Below are 20,406 nucleotides of genomic sequence, written 5' to 3'. Positions count from 1 at the left end.
CTCCCCACCCCTGGGGCCTACCTCGCACACGGTGCAGTGCCAGCGCGTCTCCACGTGGTGCTTGCACTCGTTGCACGTGTAGACAAAGCGGTCCTGGCTCTGGGTGTGCAGCTCCACCAGCATACACATGGTGGACCACTGGGCTCTGCGCAGCGAAGAGAACTCCAGGTGCTTGTCCCTTGCGAGGGTAAGGAAGGCATCCCGCCCGTCCATCAGATCGCAGGGGATGAGGGGGTCAGGGTCAACAATGGGAGGCAGGGAGTTGGCGGCAGGGCCGGCGATGAGACGGATCACAAAGAAGACCTGTGAAGCAGACAACCTCAGTCTGACTCTGGAACAAGAGCGCTGCGTGGCACCGGGCCAATGGCAGCAAACAGGTGAGTCGAGCTGAATGCCCGTGAGGCCGGGGCCACTGGAAGAGCTTACAATCACACAAGGTCCCACGATATAGCCCTTGCTTTCTCCTGCTCACAAGCCTCTCGTCTCTTCTCTGAGAACGACTACAATGGGCCTGAAATCGACAGCTTGTTACCTTCTCGTTAATAATCCCTTCAAAACAAGAAGGGTCTGGGGCAAGCACAGTGCACGGACAGTGCACATTTTGCCCCAAAGTGGTCTACTCTAAGACCGAATCCATGGTTGGACCTGAATCAAGAGGGAACAAGTCAGACAAATCCAAATCGAGGGACATCCTACGAAACACTTTTCGGCCTTGACTTACAACAAACGGCCATGTTATGAAACAAAAGAAAGCCAGGAACTGAGATGTGGCAGCTCAACCTGACACACAATCCTTAACTGGAGCGGAAGGGCCAGACATTAGATGGTGGCACTGGGGGAAGTCTCCTGAGTGTGAAGCCACAGTGTGGTTAAGCAAAGGAGGTCTTCTTCCTTAGCTTGAATGGGATAAAGAAAAGATGTAGCAAAACACGAACAACTGGTGAATCTCAGCGAGGGCTATGGCAGGGGGTCCACTATGCAACTCTCCGCAAGTCTGAAATGTTAAAAAGTTGGTGGGGATGGGAAGGAAAGAAAAAACAAAACAAAACAAAACCTTCTTAGCTCTTGCTGCAGAAACAGCAAAAGTTTTGTTCATTAAATTCTGAAAGGACCCAATCACCATGAACTACTCTAACCATTAGTGTAAAGGCTGCAACAGGAAGCTGATATTGTAGGTCTATTTTACATTAACTAGTCTCTAAATGTGAAACCTCATTACACTGAAAAATGTACCTTTAAGAGATCAGGACCTTGTGAGCAACTGTGGTACTGGACACTATATTCTACCAGTTTCCCAGAGACCAGCGAACTGGCAGTAACACTTGTAATATACTTGGGCAGCAGTGTTTGCATAAAACAAGAGCCTTAAGACACATTTCCAGAAAAAGAACATACAGCAAGAGAGCACACTGAGTAGAGACACATCTCAAACAGATGCCAAAAGTTAAAAGCATCAAAGAACCTTGACGTGTGCTAGACCTTGTAATATTGTGGCTCAAAGAAAGCATTCAAAGCGAGGAAGAGCATTTTGAAAATGTGATGCACCGGAAAGCATTGAATCTAACAAGTGGGGAATGCCTGTAATAAATCACTCAAAACAGAGGCACATAAAACCATCTGGTGACTCCCTTGGAAATCTTTACTATGGCCAACCTTCCAGTAACGATCATGATTACTTCCATTGTATGTTACCCTCCAGCTAAGAAAACAAACCCAAGTTGACGACCTCAGACTCTAATTCCCACTATTTACATCTTCAGAGTAAATAAAATCATAGACTACATCCACAACTTAAGTCAAACGTATTACAATGTACTCTAAGGGTACTTCCCAACTATCCTGTTATGCTAGAATCTTGTGACACAAAATATTGCTTGAAATAGTAACTATTAATGGTTGAGAATATCAAATGAGGCACCCACTAGAACTCAGAAGTCCTGATGGTTACAAACAGAATTGGACAGGGGGGTGCCTGGGTGGCTCAGTTGGTTAAGTGTCCGACTTTAGCTCAGGTCATGATCTCATAGTTCCTGAGTTTGAGTCCTATGTCGGGCTCTCTGCTGTCATCACAGAGCCCACTTCAGATCCTCTGTCTCCACCCTCTCTTTGCCCCTCTCCCACTCATGCTCTCTCTCAAAAACGAACGAACAAAAAAACCCCCGACAGGCTATGCTTATGCTTTTAATGTATGAGGCACGATCCAAAGCCATCAAGATTTCTAACACAGCTGTAAATCAAAGCATCCGTATCACTTCCTGTTCTTACCTCCTATTCTAGCTAGCCTCTTTTCTTCCTTCTTACTCCTCGGATGATTTCTTTCTTCTGAATTTCAAATGGTCTGTTGTGCTCATGTTTAATGCCAACCATGGTAGGCAGTGTTTCAGAACCCCTGCCCTGCTTTTCCTCCCAAAATGGCCACACCTTACCTCTTTGTGTTTTTCCATCGTGGCATACAGCTTCTGCGAGAGGTCGTTGGACACATTGGGCATGCCTGGCTTCTTCTTGTTGCCCCTACTGAGGCTGCTCTTGTTTTTGCTGGTTTTCTTATTATTTTTCTTTTTAGCATTTTTGCTGTCTCCCTTTGTCACCTGCAGGTTAACAGAGGGGACAAGAAAACGTTAACATTTTTGTTAAGAAGTGATTTGAATAATACTAATGGTAGAAGGATCCTCCTTTTCTTTGACACTAGAGATTCTAATTTTATGCCTTCTGCCAACTCTTACATGTACCCGATTTTTTAAGCTGTTACTTACGGTGAACTAAAGTTTACTAAAGTTTTTGTACTAATTTTCTCCCAGTGAAGAATCCCTACACTAAGATCCCTCAATAAGGCAATGGCAGTCTTAGCTTTTTGACAAGAGCCTCACAGTTTGTGGAGACCCCTGAGATCTATCCATCCTATTCCAGAATTGAGGACAGGGAACAAGGAGTAGCAGTGTGGGATACTGAAGAATACACTGGAAGCAGGGAGCCAAACACTTTGGTTTCATTTCCTTCCACTCACATTCTAGAATTTTATGAGTCTACTGTAAAAAATAAAACAACAGCTTGAAAAGACAACTCAAACTACAAGGCTATGAAGAGTTCAACAGGCTACTTAAAGGGTGACTTTAGTAGTTTGGACTCAACGAAGACCATTCTAGCTACGCTATGGAGAAATAACTGACCAGGAAAATCTCAGATGGTCCTCTGACAAAAGCCAGGTCGTGTATGGACGACTGGCAAACTCTGGCCCAGGCCTGTTTTCATATGGCTAAGAACGGTATGTACATGTATAAAGTAGTGTTAAAAAAAAAAAAAAGCCCCAAATATTCACGATCAGGATCTTTACAGGAAGTACTTTGCCACCCCCTGTTCTATATAGGTGATTCTTCTATCAGTTTTTCAGGGTTTCCTTCCTTCTGTTTTCCATTACCAGAAATCCAAGGTTCCGTTTTAAAAGGGGGTGGGGGGGAGGGCAACATCTGATGTTAAAAAGGTTTAAAACCATGGAAAGAGAACATTAGTAACTTATCTAAGCCAATTATTTCTTGACCAATTTAAGGAGCTCTTTCACACCTGAGAGCTTTAGACCTAGTCAAAACTTGAAGCCCGCTCCTGATTACCCATGAGAATCAAGGCAGAAGCTGGAAAGAAAATGCAAAGCCCTTACATCTGTGCTTTCGTTGCTGGTGTTTTCTTCTCTCTTTCTCTCTTCCTCCTCCTGTTCCAGTTCTTTAATGCTCTCTTCCAGAACATTGGGCCAGAAATCACCCTCAAAGTAAGGCAACTCCTTTGCACTTGTTAATCGATCTTCAGTAGCTTGTTTAAAAATATCCTGTGAAAATACCCAGGTACAAATAGTTTTTTTTAAAAAAAGCATTTACCATACAAAAACAGTCATAGCTAATGGACATAAGAAACATGAAAGATTAAAATGTCATCTGAAAGAAAGGTGGCAGAGATTTTATACCTAAGCCCCATGGCCCGAGGAGACATTCAGTCATAAACAATGAAAAATCATGGTCTGCAGTCAGTATTTCTGGTTTTGTCTTTCCTCTTTGCCTGTGAGGACAGGGAGATTACCTGCCTTTATACAAAGTAGGAAATTATCCTGCTAGGACCAATGGCAGAGGCAGAGGCATCATCAATCACACTGTGGCCTTTACTACTCCTGATAACACAAGACACTGTAATGTGAGGAATGCCTGCCTTATACCCATCCCCCACCTCCTGGGAAATGTGTTCAAAACAACCTAAACTACAAATACTGGAAACTGCATGGCTACAGACCCGCTCTCTATGCTGCTCGGGAAACAACCAGGTGGTGCTTTTCTCCCCAGGAGTTAACAACAGATAAGAAACTTATCTGTTCAAGTTCTTATCGTGAGAAGCTCTCTAATCATGAATGGCTAAAATACATTTCTCGTCACATCTTTAAAAGAGATTTGTTGATCTAAGTCTCTTTTAAAACAGTTTTTCTTGCTTTGAAAAAGAACAAACAGAAGATTTTTGTTAAGATAGTCAAATGACAGAATACAGAGCAGGAGGATTAGTATATTTCCAGTTCTGTCATCGCCCCTCACTCCTCCTGACCTTGTAGTCATGGACGATTCGCTCAGACACGGCCTTGTCAAGCATCTTTTTATACCACTCCTGCAGTCGCTTGGGCTTCGGTATCTTCTGGTCAGGAGGATGGCAATGGAAGATATAATCATCTCCCTCGCTCGGGGGACATGCCCAAATATGCCCTGTTGTATATCTATCAACACAAATAGACGGAATATTCAAGAGAAAAATTTATCATCCATTCCAGAAAGAATGCTACAAGATGGAGTCAGTACAGAAACCAATGATTTCTTTTTTTTTTACAAGATAATACAAAAGTGTACAATTTAGCATCAGACCAAAATTCTTAGGCCAGAACCAGGCATAATCCTGGATCTAAAAATCCCAAAAAAAGACCCCCAAAAAGCTGCATTTGAAGACCCAAAAACTACAATGCAAAGGAATATGGGTCCATTCCAACAAGAGAGCTAAACGAGATGCAAAATGTTAAGAGTAATAACTTGCAAGGTGAAGTGGTGAATATTCTTAAGCACACATACATATACTTGAAGGTAAGGAACCAGTCTGATATATGTATCTCCCGACCTTAGTCTGTTTTTGGTTCGGAAACCCAGGTTTCAGAGATCAACTGCCGTTTTAAGATTCTGGCCTTAAGTAACAATCAACCTTCCAATCAAACTGTACCCAACAGCTTAACTGAACTAAGTAAAACCAATCTGGGACAAGTACAACTAGGGTCAAAATATCCCTTACTGTCAGACTGGCAGCACTGAGAAAAGGGGCCAAAAAGTCACATATCTGTACGTTTTAACTTAGGTCTTACCACAACAACACAGTGATTAGTTTAAAACCTAGTTAGTTTAAGCTAATTGCTTTTAAAAAATAGCATTTATCAGGGTGCCTGGGTGGCTGAGTTGGTTAAGTGTCTGACTTTGGCTGAGATCAGGATCTTGCGGATTTTGAGTTCTACCCCGCATCAGGCTTTGTGCTGTAAGTGCGAAGCCTGCATTGGATCCTCTGTCTCCCTCTCTTTTTGCCCCTTCGCTGTTCACGCACTCTCAAAAATAAATGATCAAAAACAAAAACAACAACAACAAAAAAAGTAAAAATAGTATTGATCAATATTCTTACCCTAATTTCTTGACGTATTCTAAATATCCAATTAGAATTTCATGATACACTGCGGTCCTCAAGCATTTAGGACGGAAGAAATGAACACTGTCGAGGTATGATATGTAAACTCTCCTATACGAAGTGGGGAGAAAGAAACCAAGTCAAGAAACCAACTCCTTATGTGACTTGTGACATTATATTTTCTCTCTTCTCGTTTTTTTTTTTTTTTTTTTTTACCTCATTTGTAATGCACATCACGTAGTCACAGATAAATGACTAGACTGTGAACACTTCAGGGGAGTTTCATGAGCTTATGGCTCTATTCTAATCTCAGTGCCCAGTAGAGCCTGAAGCAGAGTATATGAATCAGTATTTATGGATCCAAATGTATTCTGGCAGTGTTCTTATTCTGGCCTTTATACTATTTTGGAAACAAGAAATTCAAAACCATATCCTAACTTTTTTTGTGTGACATTCTTTCATATACCTCTCAGGCAAGGTACTTGTTAACACAATCTAGATTTAAGCCCACTGCTTCCCACTTCTGATTTGAGGCTGTTGTTCATATCCCCTTCCTGATATACTAAGGCCACAGAAGAGTGTTACTGAGCAGTGAGAATCCACATTTCCATTTCCAAACCAAGTACATCAGTTTCTTGCCCATGATGCTTTTTGCCTATTAAACTTCAAACTCCCATTTAAATTGGAAGGCAGATGTTTAATTCCTACCTCTGGTTGGGCGGAGGGCAGTCAGAGCCATACTCTTGAACGTGCATGCCAAAGAAACATAAGTCAACACCGTCTATCTCTTCAAAGGCAAAGAGGGCTTTGGTTCGGTATGGAAAGGATTCTGCCATCTCTCCACTATCTACAAACCTACACAATTCAGATTAGAGGGAAAAACCACAACACCTCATTCAGATCAGAATCATCAGCAGTGACTATATAAGCATTTGCAGAACCATAGGAGAAGAAAAGGGAAAATTACTAGATACCTTGCTTTCATGCCTGGTTTGACTTCCACAGTTTTGTCAGAAGCATGAACTACCCGAACAGTGACCTCTCCTGACTCAGGGTGATTTTGTCGCCTAAGAAAGTCATTCACACGATTCTCCAGAAAGGTGCCAAGCCTGGTAGATGGCAACCCTAGGAATGTAGAAGTGAAAAGTTCAGTTGTAACCACAGTGCAAATTTATTTCTATCAAGTCTTAGACTTCAATATCAAATATCATTTCTGTTTTGGTATAAATAGGATAAACTTTTATTAAAAGCTAGCAATGTGGGGGTTCCTGGGTGGCCTGGTCGGTTAAGTGTCCGACTTTGGCTCAGGTCATGATCTCATGGTTCAGGACTTCGAGCCCTGTGTCAGGTTCAGTGCTGACAGCTAAGAGCCTGGAGCCTGCTTCAGATTCTGTGTCTCCCCTGCTCTCTCAAAAATAAACATTAAAAAAATTAAAACAAAAAACAAAGAACAATGTGGTCAATACTTGAAAACAATTTTTAAAAAAATATGGACTATTCCACAAATTTGTGTACCAACCTTGCACAGGAGCAATGCAAATCTTTATATCATTCCAATTTTAGTACAGATTTTAGTATAGGTGAGGCAGGCATGGTAGCCAATACTTAAAAAAAAAAAAAATTTTTTTTTAAATGTTTATTTATTTTTGAGAGAGCGAGTGAGCAAGAGCGCACGCATGAGTGGGGGAGGAGTAGAGAGAGAGGGAGACACAGAATCCGAAACAGGCTCCAGGTTCTGAGCTGTCAGCACAGAGCCCGACACGGGGCTGGAACTCACAAACTGCGAGATCATGACCTGAGCCGAAGCCGGACGCTCAACGGACTGAGCCACCCAGGCGCCCTGGTAGCCAATACTTTTTAAATGTTCTCCCCTAACCTTTTAGTTGGGAAAATTTCCAATCTCAGATGTTAAAACAAAATACATCCATATGCACTTTCCCTTGACTGTAGTAATATTTAAAAATAACAATGGCTGGGTATTAGGAAAAACCTTGCAGGAGTAAAAGCAACCTGTAGGTCAGCAAAAATTTGCAAAGGCATCTACAAAACTAAATCAAATACTATCGCAAGATAATACCAGCTGTATGATACAATCTTTGACTACCACTCCCCCAAATCCCCAATCAAGATTATAAAAGAAGCCCCAACTAATGGTATGGATAAAACTGAGGTAATGACTCATGGGATGGCAACTCTGGACAAATATTTCCACATGTGGCCCCTGTTAAGAAATGCCCCAAAATGAAGAAATGTAGGAAAAAGAAAAACATGTATCCAGCGCACCTGGGTAGCTCAGTCAGTCGAACATCCGAATCTTGATTTTGGCTCAGGTCACAATCTCACGTTTTGTGGGATTGAGCCCTGTGTCAGATTCTCTCTCTCCCTTTCTGTCTGCCCCCCTACCCCCAGAGGTCTCCCTCCCTCCAAGAAACATTAACAAACAAACAAACAAGAAAACCACATATCCTCCACATGTACAATTTTTTCCCTTAAGTCTAATAAATTTCTCTAATGTTTATTTAAACATTTAAATAACGTTTATTGGGGGGCCTGGGTGGCTCAGTCGGTTAAGCAGCCGACTTCAGCTCAGGTATGATCTCTTGGTCTGTGAGTTCGAGCCCCACATCGGGCTCTGTGCTGACAGCTCAGAGCCTGGAGCCTGTTTCAGATTCTGTGTCTCCCTCTCTCTGACCCTCCCCTGTTCATGCTCTGTCTCTCCCTGTCTCAAAAATAAATAAAACGTTAAAAAAATTTTTTTTAAGTAATGTTTATTATTATCATGTGCACTATCAGCACAGAGTCTGATGCAGGGCTTAAATTCACAAACCATGAGATCATGACCTGATCCGAAGTCAGAAGCTTAACTGACTGAGCCATCCAGGAGCCCCAGGTCTAATGAATTTTACACCACAAAGTACATTTACTATTTACCTTTAGGTAGATTATAGAAAAAATTTTGGGTTTTGGTTCTGACTTTGCTTAATTAAATATTTTAAATAAGGTTGAAGGAAGAAAATTCATTTTGGATGGTTTATTCTTTCTTTCCTTCCTTCCTATGTATCTATGTTCTATCTATCTATCTATCTATCTATCTATCTATCTATCTATCTATCTAAAGTTCTATCTACCTACCTACCTACCTACCTATCTTTAAGTTATCTCTATACCCAACAAGGGGCTTGAACTCATGACCAGAGATCAAGAGTCACATGCTCTTCCAACTGAACCAGCCAGGTGCCCCTTGGATGGTTATTTTTAACTATGCTTCAGTGAAGTATTGCCAAGATTTACTTGTAAGAATGAAACTTACTTTTAGCAGAAAATTTATTCTCTTTCCTGGTTCGTGCAGATTTCTTTAAACAGCCATCGCAGACAAATCTAAAACGTAAACCAGAACTTTGCTTACACAGCTTAGAGAAACAAAGTAACATATGCCACAAAATTTACCATATATATGTACCAAGTTAAATCCAAAAGACAACCTGAGAAAAATATTTCTAAATATTTAACGAGTTAATCTAATTAATATACAAAGAGCATTATGAAGAAATCACTAAAAGAAAAAAAAAAGTATAAAAAACCATAACTGAAAAACATGCAAAAAACCATGAGGAAATGTTAAGCATATAAACATATAAGCATATAAACTGGTTGGACATGTGACAAGATGATGGATTACAGATGAAAACAAGAATTTGTTTGGCCAGTCACATTGGCAAAAATCCAAATGCCTACTGGCAGGAATGTAAATAAGTACACTTTGAGAGGAGTACCAGTAGATTTATTTATATGTATCTATATATCTCTATCTACATATCTATGCAGGGCTTGAACTCATAACCCTGAGATCAAGAGTCAGACATTTAACAGACTGAGCCACCCAGGAGCCCCAGTACCAACAGATTTAGAAGGTACACTCTTTGTCCGAATTATTTAAGGATGTGTGCGTAAGTAGAATTTCTTACAAAAACTTGAGAACATACAAGCGTTCATTAACCAGGTGACTGACCTTAAATCGCAAGAAGCACTGCCAGTCTCTCAACTATTCCTACCTACTCTGTAATTAAGGAGAACAGGAAAAAGGCGTATCTAAAGACAAGCCATATACACATCAAATGACTGTGATTTTCCCTGTGTGTTACTTTTGAGAAATGTGTAGATTAGCTGCCTCTTTTCTGTGACCTCCAAACCAGCATCAACAAAGCATAGAGCAGTGCAGACATCCCATCTTTAAGTTTTTATTATTCATTTAAGTAATCTCTATCCCCAATATAGGGCTCGAACTTGTGACCCTGACATCAAGAGTCACATGCTCTTCTGACTGAGCCAGCCAGGCACCCCTAGATCCCATCTGAATGAGTCACTTCATGCATAGACACTCCCACCCTTGGAACAGAGCTGGGATCAACTCCCATTCCTGGAGAGTAAAAGGAGACCCAGAGTAGCAGACAAGCGTCAGAATGGACAAAAATCCACTCATTGCTGACAAAGTCTTTGATAATATGAAGCTTGAGTAAATACATGGAGAATATTCAGAAACAGAACATGGGGCTAAAGAATAGCTTGTTTATTAAAGTCTGTACCTAGTCATTTTTATGAAACTCTGTCTTCACTGGACGATAGCCATGAAACTTACTGTCCAACCCCCAAAACATCAAATCCTAACCAGCATCACCATTTAGCGTATCATTTACAGCATGACATTTTCTCAGAGGTAACAACAGAGCTGCCCCATCGACACCCTCCAGATCTTCTAATTTTTCTACTGTTGCCAGTATAAGTAGCGTTCAAAACCTGGCAACTTTAATTGCTTCTAACACACCCCTTTGCTAGTTTTCAGGTGCTAGAGATTTCTTATCTCTACTGATTTTTCAAAAACATTTATTTTTGATATAAATTCTTTACAAGAGAACTTTAAAAACCAACAGAGTAAAATATCTGTATTTGGATTAAAGCAATGCATGCAAATTAAAAGACCTATATTTTTGGATTCTAGCTTACTAAATGTTTTAAAAGTGAATTTTAATTATCTCTTCCCATTCCCACTGCAAAACCAAAAACTTGCTAAAATGCACAATGAAAAGTAACTCTAGAAAAAATACTGCCATCTCACCCAGATGGCCAAATGATTTCATGATGAAGGACACAGATCTGATGCATCTTTCTTCCACACTCTGTACATTCAACAAACCTGAAAATGAAAAGCCAAAAAGTCAAGATGAAATCCAAAACTTTAACCAAATCAAAATTTCCCAACATTTCCCTTGATTTCTGAACAATTCAAAAGATAGCCAAACATCACATTCAAAGAAATGAATAGCTATTTTTTTAAAAAGGTTTTTAGTTTTTAAAAGCTCTTTAATATTAACAGGCAGAACAAATTCAAAAGCAATTAAGTTAAGCTACCGAATGGGAAAATTTTTTTAATTGCTTAGATTTTATTTTTAAGTAATCTCTACACCTAACATGGGGCTCAAACTCACAACCCTGGGATCAAGAGTTGCACGCTCTACCGACTGAGCCAGCCCGGTGCCCCTGAATGTGACCATTTTAAATGGACTGTGGGTAGACAGTAATAAGTGAAAGCTCACTGCTGCTTTTTTAAACTTCCAAAGAAGTCTGACACCATCCTACCCATTTTAGGCGTGCCCAGAGTACTGGCACAGTTCAGTGCTCTGAATGGCCTGGCTACAAAGCAGGGGAGCATGAAGACGTTTGAAAATGCACCAGGAAACAGGGACAGAACACAGGACACCGAGCAGAGGTGTGCTGTGGCTTCACATGGGCCCATAAAGCACCAAACTATCAGCTGGATTTAGTGAAATCTAAACGAATATGGACTATAAAGCAAACTTCCACCTTTCTACCATCTATGCTGCACGTATGTTATGTACAGGTATCCTCAGGATATAGAACCATCTCACTGCCTCTGCAAACCAAGAGAACGAAGGAAGACGGAACACCAAAGTGTACTGATTATTCAAGGGAAATTACTTACAGTTCAGGATCCAGTGTGTCATTTTTTCTCTTGGAAAATTGTTCTTTATTTATTGTACTAAGGAGAAAAGAGGGACACAATGAGCAAAAGTGATATGGAGAGAGGAGCAGTCTGACCACTATTCTAACCAAAGGAACAAATCTTGTAAACGAATTATACTTCTAAGAAAATACTGAGAATATCATTAAACAGGTACGTTCTTGGCTCCCACAAAACGTACAATAACATAAAGGAATGCCTTTGTTTTTAGAAAGGAATTTATAGTAAATCTATTTCCCCTTATAGGAAATGGAGAACCCAGGAACTCAACAACTGGAAACATGAGTCTGTTCTTTTCTTTCTGGAGAATTTTAATATATATTAAATATTATAACTTATTTATATATATGTAATTTCATATTTATGTGTATGCATATATGTACTCATTTATTTTGAGAACAAGCGAGGAGGGGAGGGGCAGAAAGAGAGGGGGAGAGGGAGAGAGAGAGAGAGAGAGAGAGATGGAGGGAGGGAGGGAGAGGAAGAGGGAGAGGGAGAGGGAGAAGGGGACAGAGAGAGAGTGAAAATCCTAAGCAGGCTCCGCACCATCAGCGCAGAGCCTGACACGGGGCTTGAACTCATGAACTGGGATATCATGACCTGAGCCAAAATCAAGAGTTGGATGCTTAACTGACTGAGCCACCCAGGCACCCCTCTTCTTTTCCTTTTTAAATCTTGTCTACTACTCTTAACATCAGGTGTTTATACCTTTTTTTTTTCTTTTTTAAAGATTTTATTTTTGGGGCGCCTGGGTGGCGCAGTCGGTTAAGCGTCCGACTTCAGCCAGGTCACGATCTCGCGGCCCGTGAGTTTGAGCCCCGCGTCAGGCTCTGGGCTGATGGCTCGGAGCCTGGAGCCTGTTTCCGATTCTGTGTCTCCCTCTCTCTCTGCCCCTCCCCCGTTCATGCTCTGTCTCTCTCTGTCCCAAAAATAAAATAAAAAAAACGTTGAAAAAAAAAAAAAAGATTTTATTTTTAAGTAATCTCTACAGCCAATGTGGGCTTGAATTCACAACACTGAGATCAAGAGTCACATAACTCCACTGACTGAGCCAGCCAGGTGCCCCTAGTATTTGTATCATTTAATAGTTGAATATTCCTAGACTGAGCTATGAAAGATGGTGTATATGGAAGAAGCTAAACCACTAAAATTAATACTCTAGTCAAACAACTTTTTATATAAATAAAAAAAGCCTCAATATTAAGAATACCTATTTCAGGTTATTTACAGTTACCCAGAAAGGGTAATTGTAAAGGGTAAAAATTCTTCATTTTATAGTATTTAAGACTTTCACATGGCCTCCTATCCTGAAACCTAGCATACCACACAACTCCTAGCCTCACAAATACAGATGCTAACAGTCTTATTCCTTCTCCACCTAGAATAAACTTCAGGAGGCCCAACTGTGACTACTGCGACTCCCCTTCACAAAAATGAGGACATCTCCACCTTCAAACCGTTTCCTACTGGTTATGGTTCTAGACATTATTCTCTAAATGACCGAAGGCACTGCAACTCAAAGTGTGTTCTAAAGACCAGCAGCGCAGAAAGACCCAGAAGCTTGTCAACAATGCAGCCTCTCAGGCCCGCTACAGACCTGCAGAATCGGATGGGGGTTTCTATAGTCTTCAGTGTAAGAGATGCACTGTCCTAAGGTTTAGGACATGTGGGAAGTCACTCAACTGTACCGGTAAGGCTGCCTTCCTTTCCACATCAGGGAAACCTAGTTAAGAGCTGTCAGCCTAATTCAATTCACCCAAGGGTCAGAAAATTTCCTTAAGGCTAGACTCTACCACATCATATTTCAATAGTAACTGAAGGAAAAGTGCAACGTTAAGACTTAATTTGGAAAAGCGAACCAGTTTTTCCTCAGAAGCCCTATATTAACTAGTAATATAACAATTCCTCACTTTTTGGAATGTTCTGAACCGCTTCTGCTTACTATAGGTTAAACCAGGAAAGAAGGAACCCAAGAATATTAAAAGCACACTAACTACATCTTAGCAATCAGAAGAACTATTAACTAATTTAGCCTATGTCTGAAATTTGTCCTGGAATTTAGCAAGAGCTTGTGAGACTGCAAACACCCAACCGGTCTCTCTCTTCTAGGTTGATGAAGGCTGTAAGGTAGTTATTTGTTCAATTCCCGCAAACTTAAAACCGTTAATAATAAAGTTCTCTTGCACTACAGTCTTCCAGTTTTTAGGCAAAAAGCTCATTGTTTCCTTATAAAGAGAAATCGAAATGACCATCCAGTGTTGATATATTTCCTAGATTAGGGTTGACAGAACTTTCTGCTGTGACGGAAATGTTCTCTATCTGTGCTGACCAACATGGCAGCCACTAACCACAAATGTCTGTTTAGCACTTGCAGCATTGAGTATAATGTTTTATTTCCTTTTCATTAATTTGTATTTAAATAGCAAACTGGCTAATGGCTACTACACAGGCCGTGTAACTCAAGACCACTTAAAAAAGCTTTAGCATCAGCACTTAACACACCAAGACAGCACTTCCCAAAATAATGCAGTTACTTACGTTTGAGGCTGGGAAGGGTCATCCCCCAAAGAAACGCTCTCCCCTTGGATTTCATTGAAACACTTCTCACAGAAATGATACCTGTCGGCAAGAAGGCCATACTGGGGTGAACTGTTCCGTTCACACAACACAGCCCAAGCCAAGCAACGAAGCCACCAATCACAGCAGGCCAAGGAGGGGGACGGGAGCAGAGAGCAGGTCATCAACGGCGACAAGGACATTCAATGATGCAGATTTATGGGCCCCACAGTTTGGGTTTTTTTGTTTTTGTTTTTTTGTTTTTGTTTTTTTTTTTTTTTCAATCAAAGCCAAGTGCAGACAACGACAAGCATGAGGGAGAAAAAAAAAACACAAAACAAACGAAGAAATGAGGGATTGCAGGACAACAAAAAACATAAAAGCAAGACAAGACAACACAAAGCAGAAAGCCAAGGCAAAGCACAGATTAGCATTAAATATCTCAAATGGGATCACAAGCAGCAAATGATTACAGCAAATAAAACAAAAAAGTATCACTTACACAGACCTACATTCTTTCATTTTAGTAATTAATGCTATTTGATGCAAATAATCAAAAAGGGGAAGGATAAACATACTGGAGAGAGAAGAATTGCTAATCTATTACTGAAACACAGCAATCACACACTTCTCCCCATTTCCAATAACAGCAAAATAAATAACAAAAAATTCACTACGAATACAAGACCAGGAAGCAATTACCTAAAAACAACCCTGGGTTGAAAAAAACCCACAAAATTTCTTTTTGCTTCCCAAGGAAGGCATATAAATTTAAAAAATTCTCTATTTTTCAATGAAAAATCTGCACAAGTGCTTAAATTATGGATCGTAGCCATCAACTGACATAGTTTAAAAGGCAAGAAAGAAAGGCAGTGGTGTGTGCAGGCACATGATGACATGTTCTGGATACAAAGATTACAAACACTGTAGATTCATGTTAAAAAATCCAAACTGGTATAAATGTCAAGACTGCAGCATGAGAAGAACTTCATGCCGGTTGTTAACTTGTTTTTTTAAAATGCAAGTGCTTTTAACAACTTGAGGGTTTTCCCCAGGTATTAAGAGTGAAAAGCTGTGGATTCTAATGATTACAACAAACCATTAGGAGAGCGCACCTTTTTGTCATCAAAACAAAAAGTTCAAGCGACTTTTTCAAAGCTGGAAATGCATCTGTAGCACACAAGTTCAGCAAAAACCACCACCATGAGCTTGGTTTTATTAAAAGATATTAACTGCCCCGCCTTGTTATTACCGTTTCAGAGCCCCAAAACATTCTGTGCATGTTATATTGTAGGCTAATTAATGAATCTAGGAGACAGATCTTAGTTAAAATAGATTACTGAATGCCATCTCTGGGATTACAGCCATTGTTTGGGCAGGAGAAGATAAAGCAGGGGCACCTAATTTATTACAACTCTACCATCCACTGTCATATGCAAGTCTTTTTTTAAGTAAGTCTGGTGCAGACCTATTTTTGGAGGTACTCCTTTTTATATGGTTAACCCGGCAAAGCAGAAACTCTGAAATCCTGTTTTCAAATGCTCTGAGAAGAACAATTTATGGAGAGGCTGCACACAAAAATGAAACATATCCCAAATGATACAGCTGGCTAACAAACTTTTGATTAAAAGTTTGTGGATAGTTTTTGGGAAAGGCGATAGCAGCAGTTTCATGGACAAGAAAACACTAATTCGTTCACAAATTTTCTCAGTTTGCCTCAGGCTGTGGTAAGCTGTGAACAGAAATGGGAAAGAGAAGCGGGGGCCACGATGTAATCCCATCTATGCCACCAACTCTTTGAGCTGCTTAACCTCCCAAGGCTTTGGGTTCCTGCCTTATAAAAAATAAGGGGCCAGATAACTGACGGAAGGCTACTTCCTGCTAGAAAACTACACTAATTCTGCAAAAAAGGCAGAATGCTAGGACCAGAACTTGTGCTGTACAGCTGTTTTCAAGCAAGGTACACATGACCATGAATGTATGTGTGCTGGTCCATCCGCATGCAGTCCCTGGACACACGGATACACGGACCATGGTCCACACATAGTTGAGCTTACCTGTTCTGGTAACTGTAGTAAGTGGCATCACGAGGGATTGTGCATAACTGTTTGCCATAGCAACAGAGTGTCTGTGGAGAGAACTCCAACTGCAACAGAAACCATTTGTTAAATAGTACACACACCTGCAAGACAAGCTAGAATATTTACACTGGCAAATCAGAAACAAAAGTCAGTGAATTCTTAGTCTCATTTATGCACTTAACGAGCTATTTCAGTTTCCAAGGCAACACACAGAACTACAACCATTCTAGTTGACTATACTATAGCAGTCCCACTGATCCACAGGCAGAGACCATTAGTAGATGCCTAAGATTGTGGACCGCACCAAACCCTATACATACTGTGGTTTTCCCTATACGTACATAACTATGACAGAGTTAACTTACAAATTAGGCACAGTAAGAGATTAATAACTAGTAATAAAATAGAACAATTACAATAGCATACTGTAATAAAAGTTACGTGATTGTGGGCTCTCTCAATATCTTACTTACTGCACTGTACCCACCCTCCTTGTGATGACAAAAGATATAATGCCTAGGTGATGAGATGAAGGGACATGAACGATGGAGGCACTGTGATGTAGCATAAACGATATTGACCTTTTGACAATACGTCAGAAGATGAATCTCTGCTTCTGGACCATGGTTGACTGAGATGGCGGGAAGTGAAACCACAGGTAAGGAGAGACTACGGTACAGTATTATGTCACCACTCTGAGGTAGGCTTAGCAGTCATATCCTTCAGCCACTTAGCAAAAAAACTCAATGGGACAAGAGGAGCTACATGTGAACTGGTGTGCAAGAAAACAACATTACGTGCCAGGCACTGTGCACCCATAGATAAGTAAGATCCAAAGCCCTATTATGAGTTTACAATCTGATGATTCAGGATTCTATTAGTCAAGTTTTCAATAATTCTTACCATGCAAAAATTTCTTACCTTTCTGCCACAACAATATCCAAGGCTTTGCATTACTGGGTCAATTTCTTGTTCAAAGACCTCAGACAGCTTGGAGCAGTATTTGTACACCCGTGATGTTTTCCGATTATACAACCAGGCATTGTTGAACATAAGCCAAATGTCATCCACATACTGCCAGGGCTCCTGATACTGTCCAGTGTCTAACTTCCTCTTGATGGTGGAAAGATCCATGGGGCTTTTCACAATATCAAAGTAATCCTAGAAGGGTAAGTGACACCAAGCAACATTACCCCAAAGTCTCAGTATATTTAAGGTAGCTGGTGTTTCTTCCTATAATCATTAATTTTCCGGAAAAGTTAAGTCGCTGTCCTGACTATATGTCCAAGGAATTAAGTTGATACCTATCACTTCTTTAAATTATTAGGCTACAGAGATATGAAGCAACTCAGAGGGCAGAAATAACAAGAGTCACTACATAAACTTTTCAGACAGCAGGCTGATGATCTACTAAAACAACTCCAGATACTTTACCACAGTGTATGTGTGATCCATTGAAACACCAAGAAGTAAAACAGCCTTAACATTTTAGTATTAAAAGGGGCCTACTCTTGAGAAAACTAAACCCAGTGAACTTCAGTGATCTAAGGCCTCAAAATATAGGGAAAAAGAAGTTCCTAATGAATTTTGCCCCTGTAAGCACTCCACTGCCTTATCCAATACCACTGACAAGCCTCAAATGAAGTGTGCCAGCGGTCTGGTGTGCAAAGGCAATTTTAAAAACAGAGGAAGTTAATTTGGGTCCATCTTTTCTACCAGAGCTACTGCTACTCAGGTGATAAAAATAAATAAGCCTACGACCCAGTAATCACGATCCTAGGTATATACCCCAAAGAAACAAAAACATATACCACACAAAAATTTTATACATGAATGTTCATTCACAGCAGCACGATCCTCAATAGCCCAAAAGTGTAAACAACTAAAATGTCCATCAACTAATGAATGGGTAACAAAAATGTGGCATAGCCGTCCAATGGAGTATTGCTGAGCCATAAAAAGGAATCAAGTACTGGTTCGTGCTACGTTATGAATGAACCCTGAAAGAAGTCAGTCACAAAGAAACACATACTATATAATTCCATTTAATGAAACATCCAGAATAAACAAATCCATAGAGACAGAAGCAGACTAGTGGTTGGATGGGGGAGGAAATGGGCATGAGGGCTCATGGACACAGGGATTCTTTTTTGGGGTGATGAAAATGATCCCAAATTGACCGTGGTGATGGCTGCACAATTCTGTCAATACACAAAAATCAATGAATTGTACAGTTTGAGTGTCTTGAATAATATGTGAATTATAGCTGAATAAAGCTGTTACAAATTAAAAAAAAAAAAAATCAAAAAACTACCACCACAGGGGCACCGGGTAGCTCAGTTGGTTAAGCGTCGAGTCTTGATTTCGGTTCAGGTCACGATCTCAGTCAGGGGATCGAGCGTGGCACAGCACTGGGGTCCATGCTGGGCACGGAGCCTGCTTAAGACTCTCTCCCCCACTTTCCCTCTGCTCCTCAACTCACCTGCATGAACACTAAAAAAAAAAAAAAAAAAAAAAAAAAAAAAAAAAAAAAAGAAAGAAAGAAAAAAAAATACCACCACATACTTACAGGGATTCCTAGAAGTTGAGGGTCCACAGGTTGACGAAAGGGAAGGGATTCTGGATCCTGTCGGTAAAGTGCCTCCAATGTTGGCATCAGTGCCTGTCGTAACTCTTCTGGTTTAAAAACTTAAGAGCACAATTGAAATTAGTTATCAATTAAGTAAAAGAAAAAGAAAACGCTCAAGCTGAAGCTATTAAAACAAATCTCAAGAGCCACAAAACACAAAACTGCCTGTACCGTCTCCATGGAAATACCACTTACAGCACACTTCCTATTTCTAATTTTTGGTCCACATCAGGTAGCGCCTTTAAATGGTGTCAGGTAGACACCATGTCTAGTCAGCTTTAAATACCCTGAACAGCTCAGCTACTTTTTCGATCAGAAATTCAGTTAAAATAGTCTTGACCAAGTAGAAACAGCATCCTAAGCATTCCAGAAATTTATGAAGACACTGGTCAAAAAAAATTCCAAAATATACTAGTGATGGCGGGGGAGAGGGGGGTGTGCTGTCAAAGAAGAACAGAAAGAGGTCCTCACTCATGAGAAGAGTATATAACAAGTCAGAAGACCTGATACTGTCTCACCACTAAAGGAATCAGAACCCCTGGTGGGAAGAGTCCCTCATTAAACTGCTTGATGTTTTAGAGCTTAGGAGGAATACATATATTTATTATCTTAATAACAAATGGTAGGTTCAAGTCTAAACAAAGAGAGAACTAAATTATTATTGCCCAAACAACAGACTCAACTGATCAAATTTCATTCCAGTGTACTTGGGTATGTTTCTAAAGTCAGGAAAGATTTGCTGGTGTGTCCCAAATGGAATTAATTTAAGCTATTATTTAAGAAGCTACTCGTTAAGGGTCCAGGTTTGAGCTTTAAAACACTCTGAGCAGAGGCTTTGTTATTTCTTCTGTTTACAAAATAATTTTATCTTCAAGATAGCTTATTTGTTAGTACTTTAGGTATTTTTCACTTCATAGTGGGGCAGCCATGAAAAAAATTAAACAGATGGGAGAGGATTCTTTGTTTCTCATATCTGGTTGTGCTCAAAAGAACAAAGTTGAACAAATTTGTGAAATTAGCTGTTTTAAAGACAGATTCCTAACAGTGTGAGATTGGGTTTCTTGCAGCCTACCTTAAAATACACCTTGATCATATAAACCTTATTTAAATCCAAGTAAATTTTTAACCCTAACATTTTAAGCTGCATTGTATTAATGGAACACCTTTATATACAGCATCTTTAGGAGCCGGCAGATTCCTCCCTTGAAAGAAGCCCTACCTGTGCCATAGAGGGTGTCACTAGAGCCCTAAGAAGTCCTAGTCCCAAAGTTGGTAAATCAATTTCTGTGGGAATTAAACAGAGTTTAACACTCTGTACTAAGCTGAGCTGCTTGCTCGGTCTGACTCATTAATATTTAGGAGCTGGCTGGGAGCAGACTGAAATTGGTCTGCCTGGGTTCACTTAACCAGCTGAGTGAGCT

General features: G+C 40.3%; 1 protein-coding gene and 1 pseudogene across 1 annotated transcript in view; both read right to left on the bottom strand.

Annotated features, from left to right (window-relative positions):
• EP300 (E1A binding protein p300) overlaps window positions 1-20,406 on the bottom strand; it is an 82,467-nt gene that overhangs the window by 3,580 nt on the left and 58,481 nt on the right. The window contains 14 exon segments of the mRNA XM_030320751.1: window positions 22-303; window positions 2,427-2,588; window positions 3,653-3,817; window positions 4,576-4,741; window positions 5,680-5,793; window positions 6,391-6,537; window positions 6,657-6,807; window positions 8,993-9,060; window positions 10,796-10,873; window positions 11,681-11,737; window positions 14,258-14,338; window positions 16,333-16,421; window positions 17,278-17,517; window positions 18,926-19,044. Of these exon segments, the coding sequence (XP_030176611.1) occupies window positions 22-303; window positions 2,427-2,588; window positions 3,653-3,817; window positions 4,576-4,741; window positions 5,680-5,793; window positions 6,391-6,537; window positions 6,657-6,807; window positions 8,993-9,060; window positions 10,796-10,873; window positions 11,681-11,737; window positions 14,258-14,338; window positions 16,333-16,421; window positions 17,278-17,517; window positions 18,926-19,044 (1,919 nt within the window).
• On the bottom strand, window positions 7,166-7,260 carry LOC115519578 (annotated as a pseudogene).

The sequence above is a fragment of the Lynx canadensis genome, chromosome B4 (genome assembly GCF_007474595.2).
Source record: "Lynx canadensis isolate LIC74 chromosome B4, mLynCan4.pri.v2, whole genome shotgun sequence".
NCBI lineage: Eukaryota > Metazoa > Chordata > Mammalia > Carnivora > Felidae > Lynx > Lynx canadensis.
The sequence above is the reverse complement of the archived record's forward strand: the minus strand, read 5'-3'. Positions and strand labels throughout refer to the sequence as shown.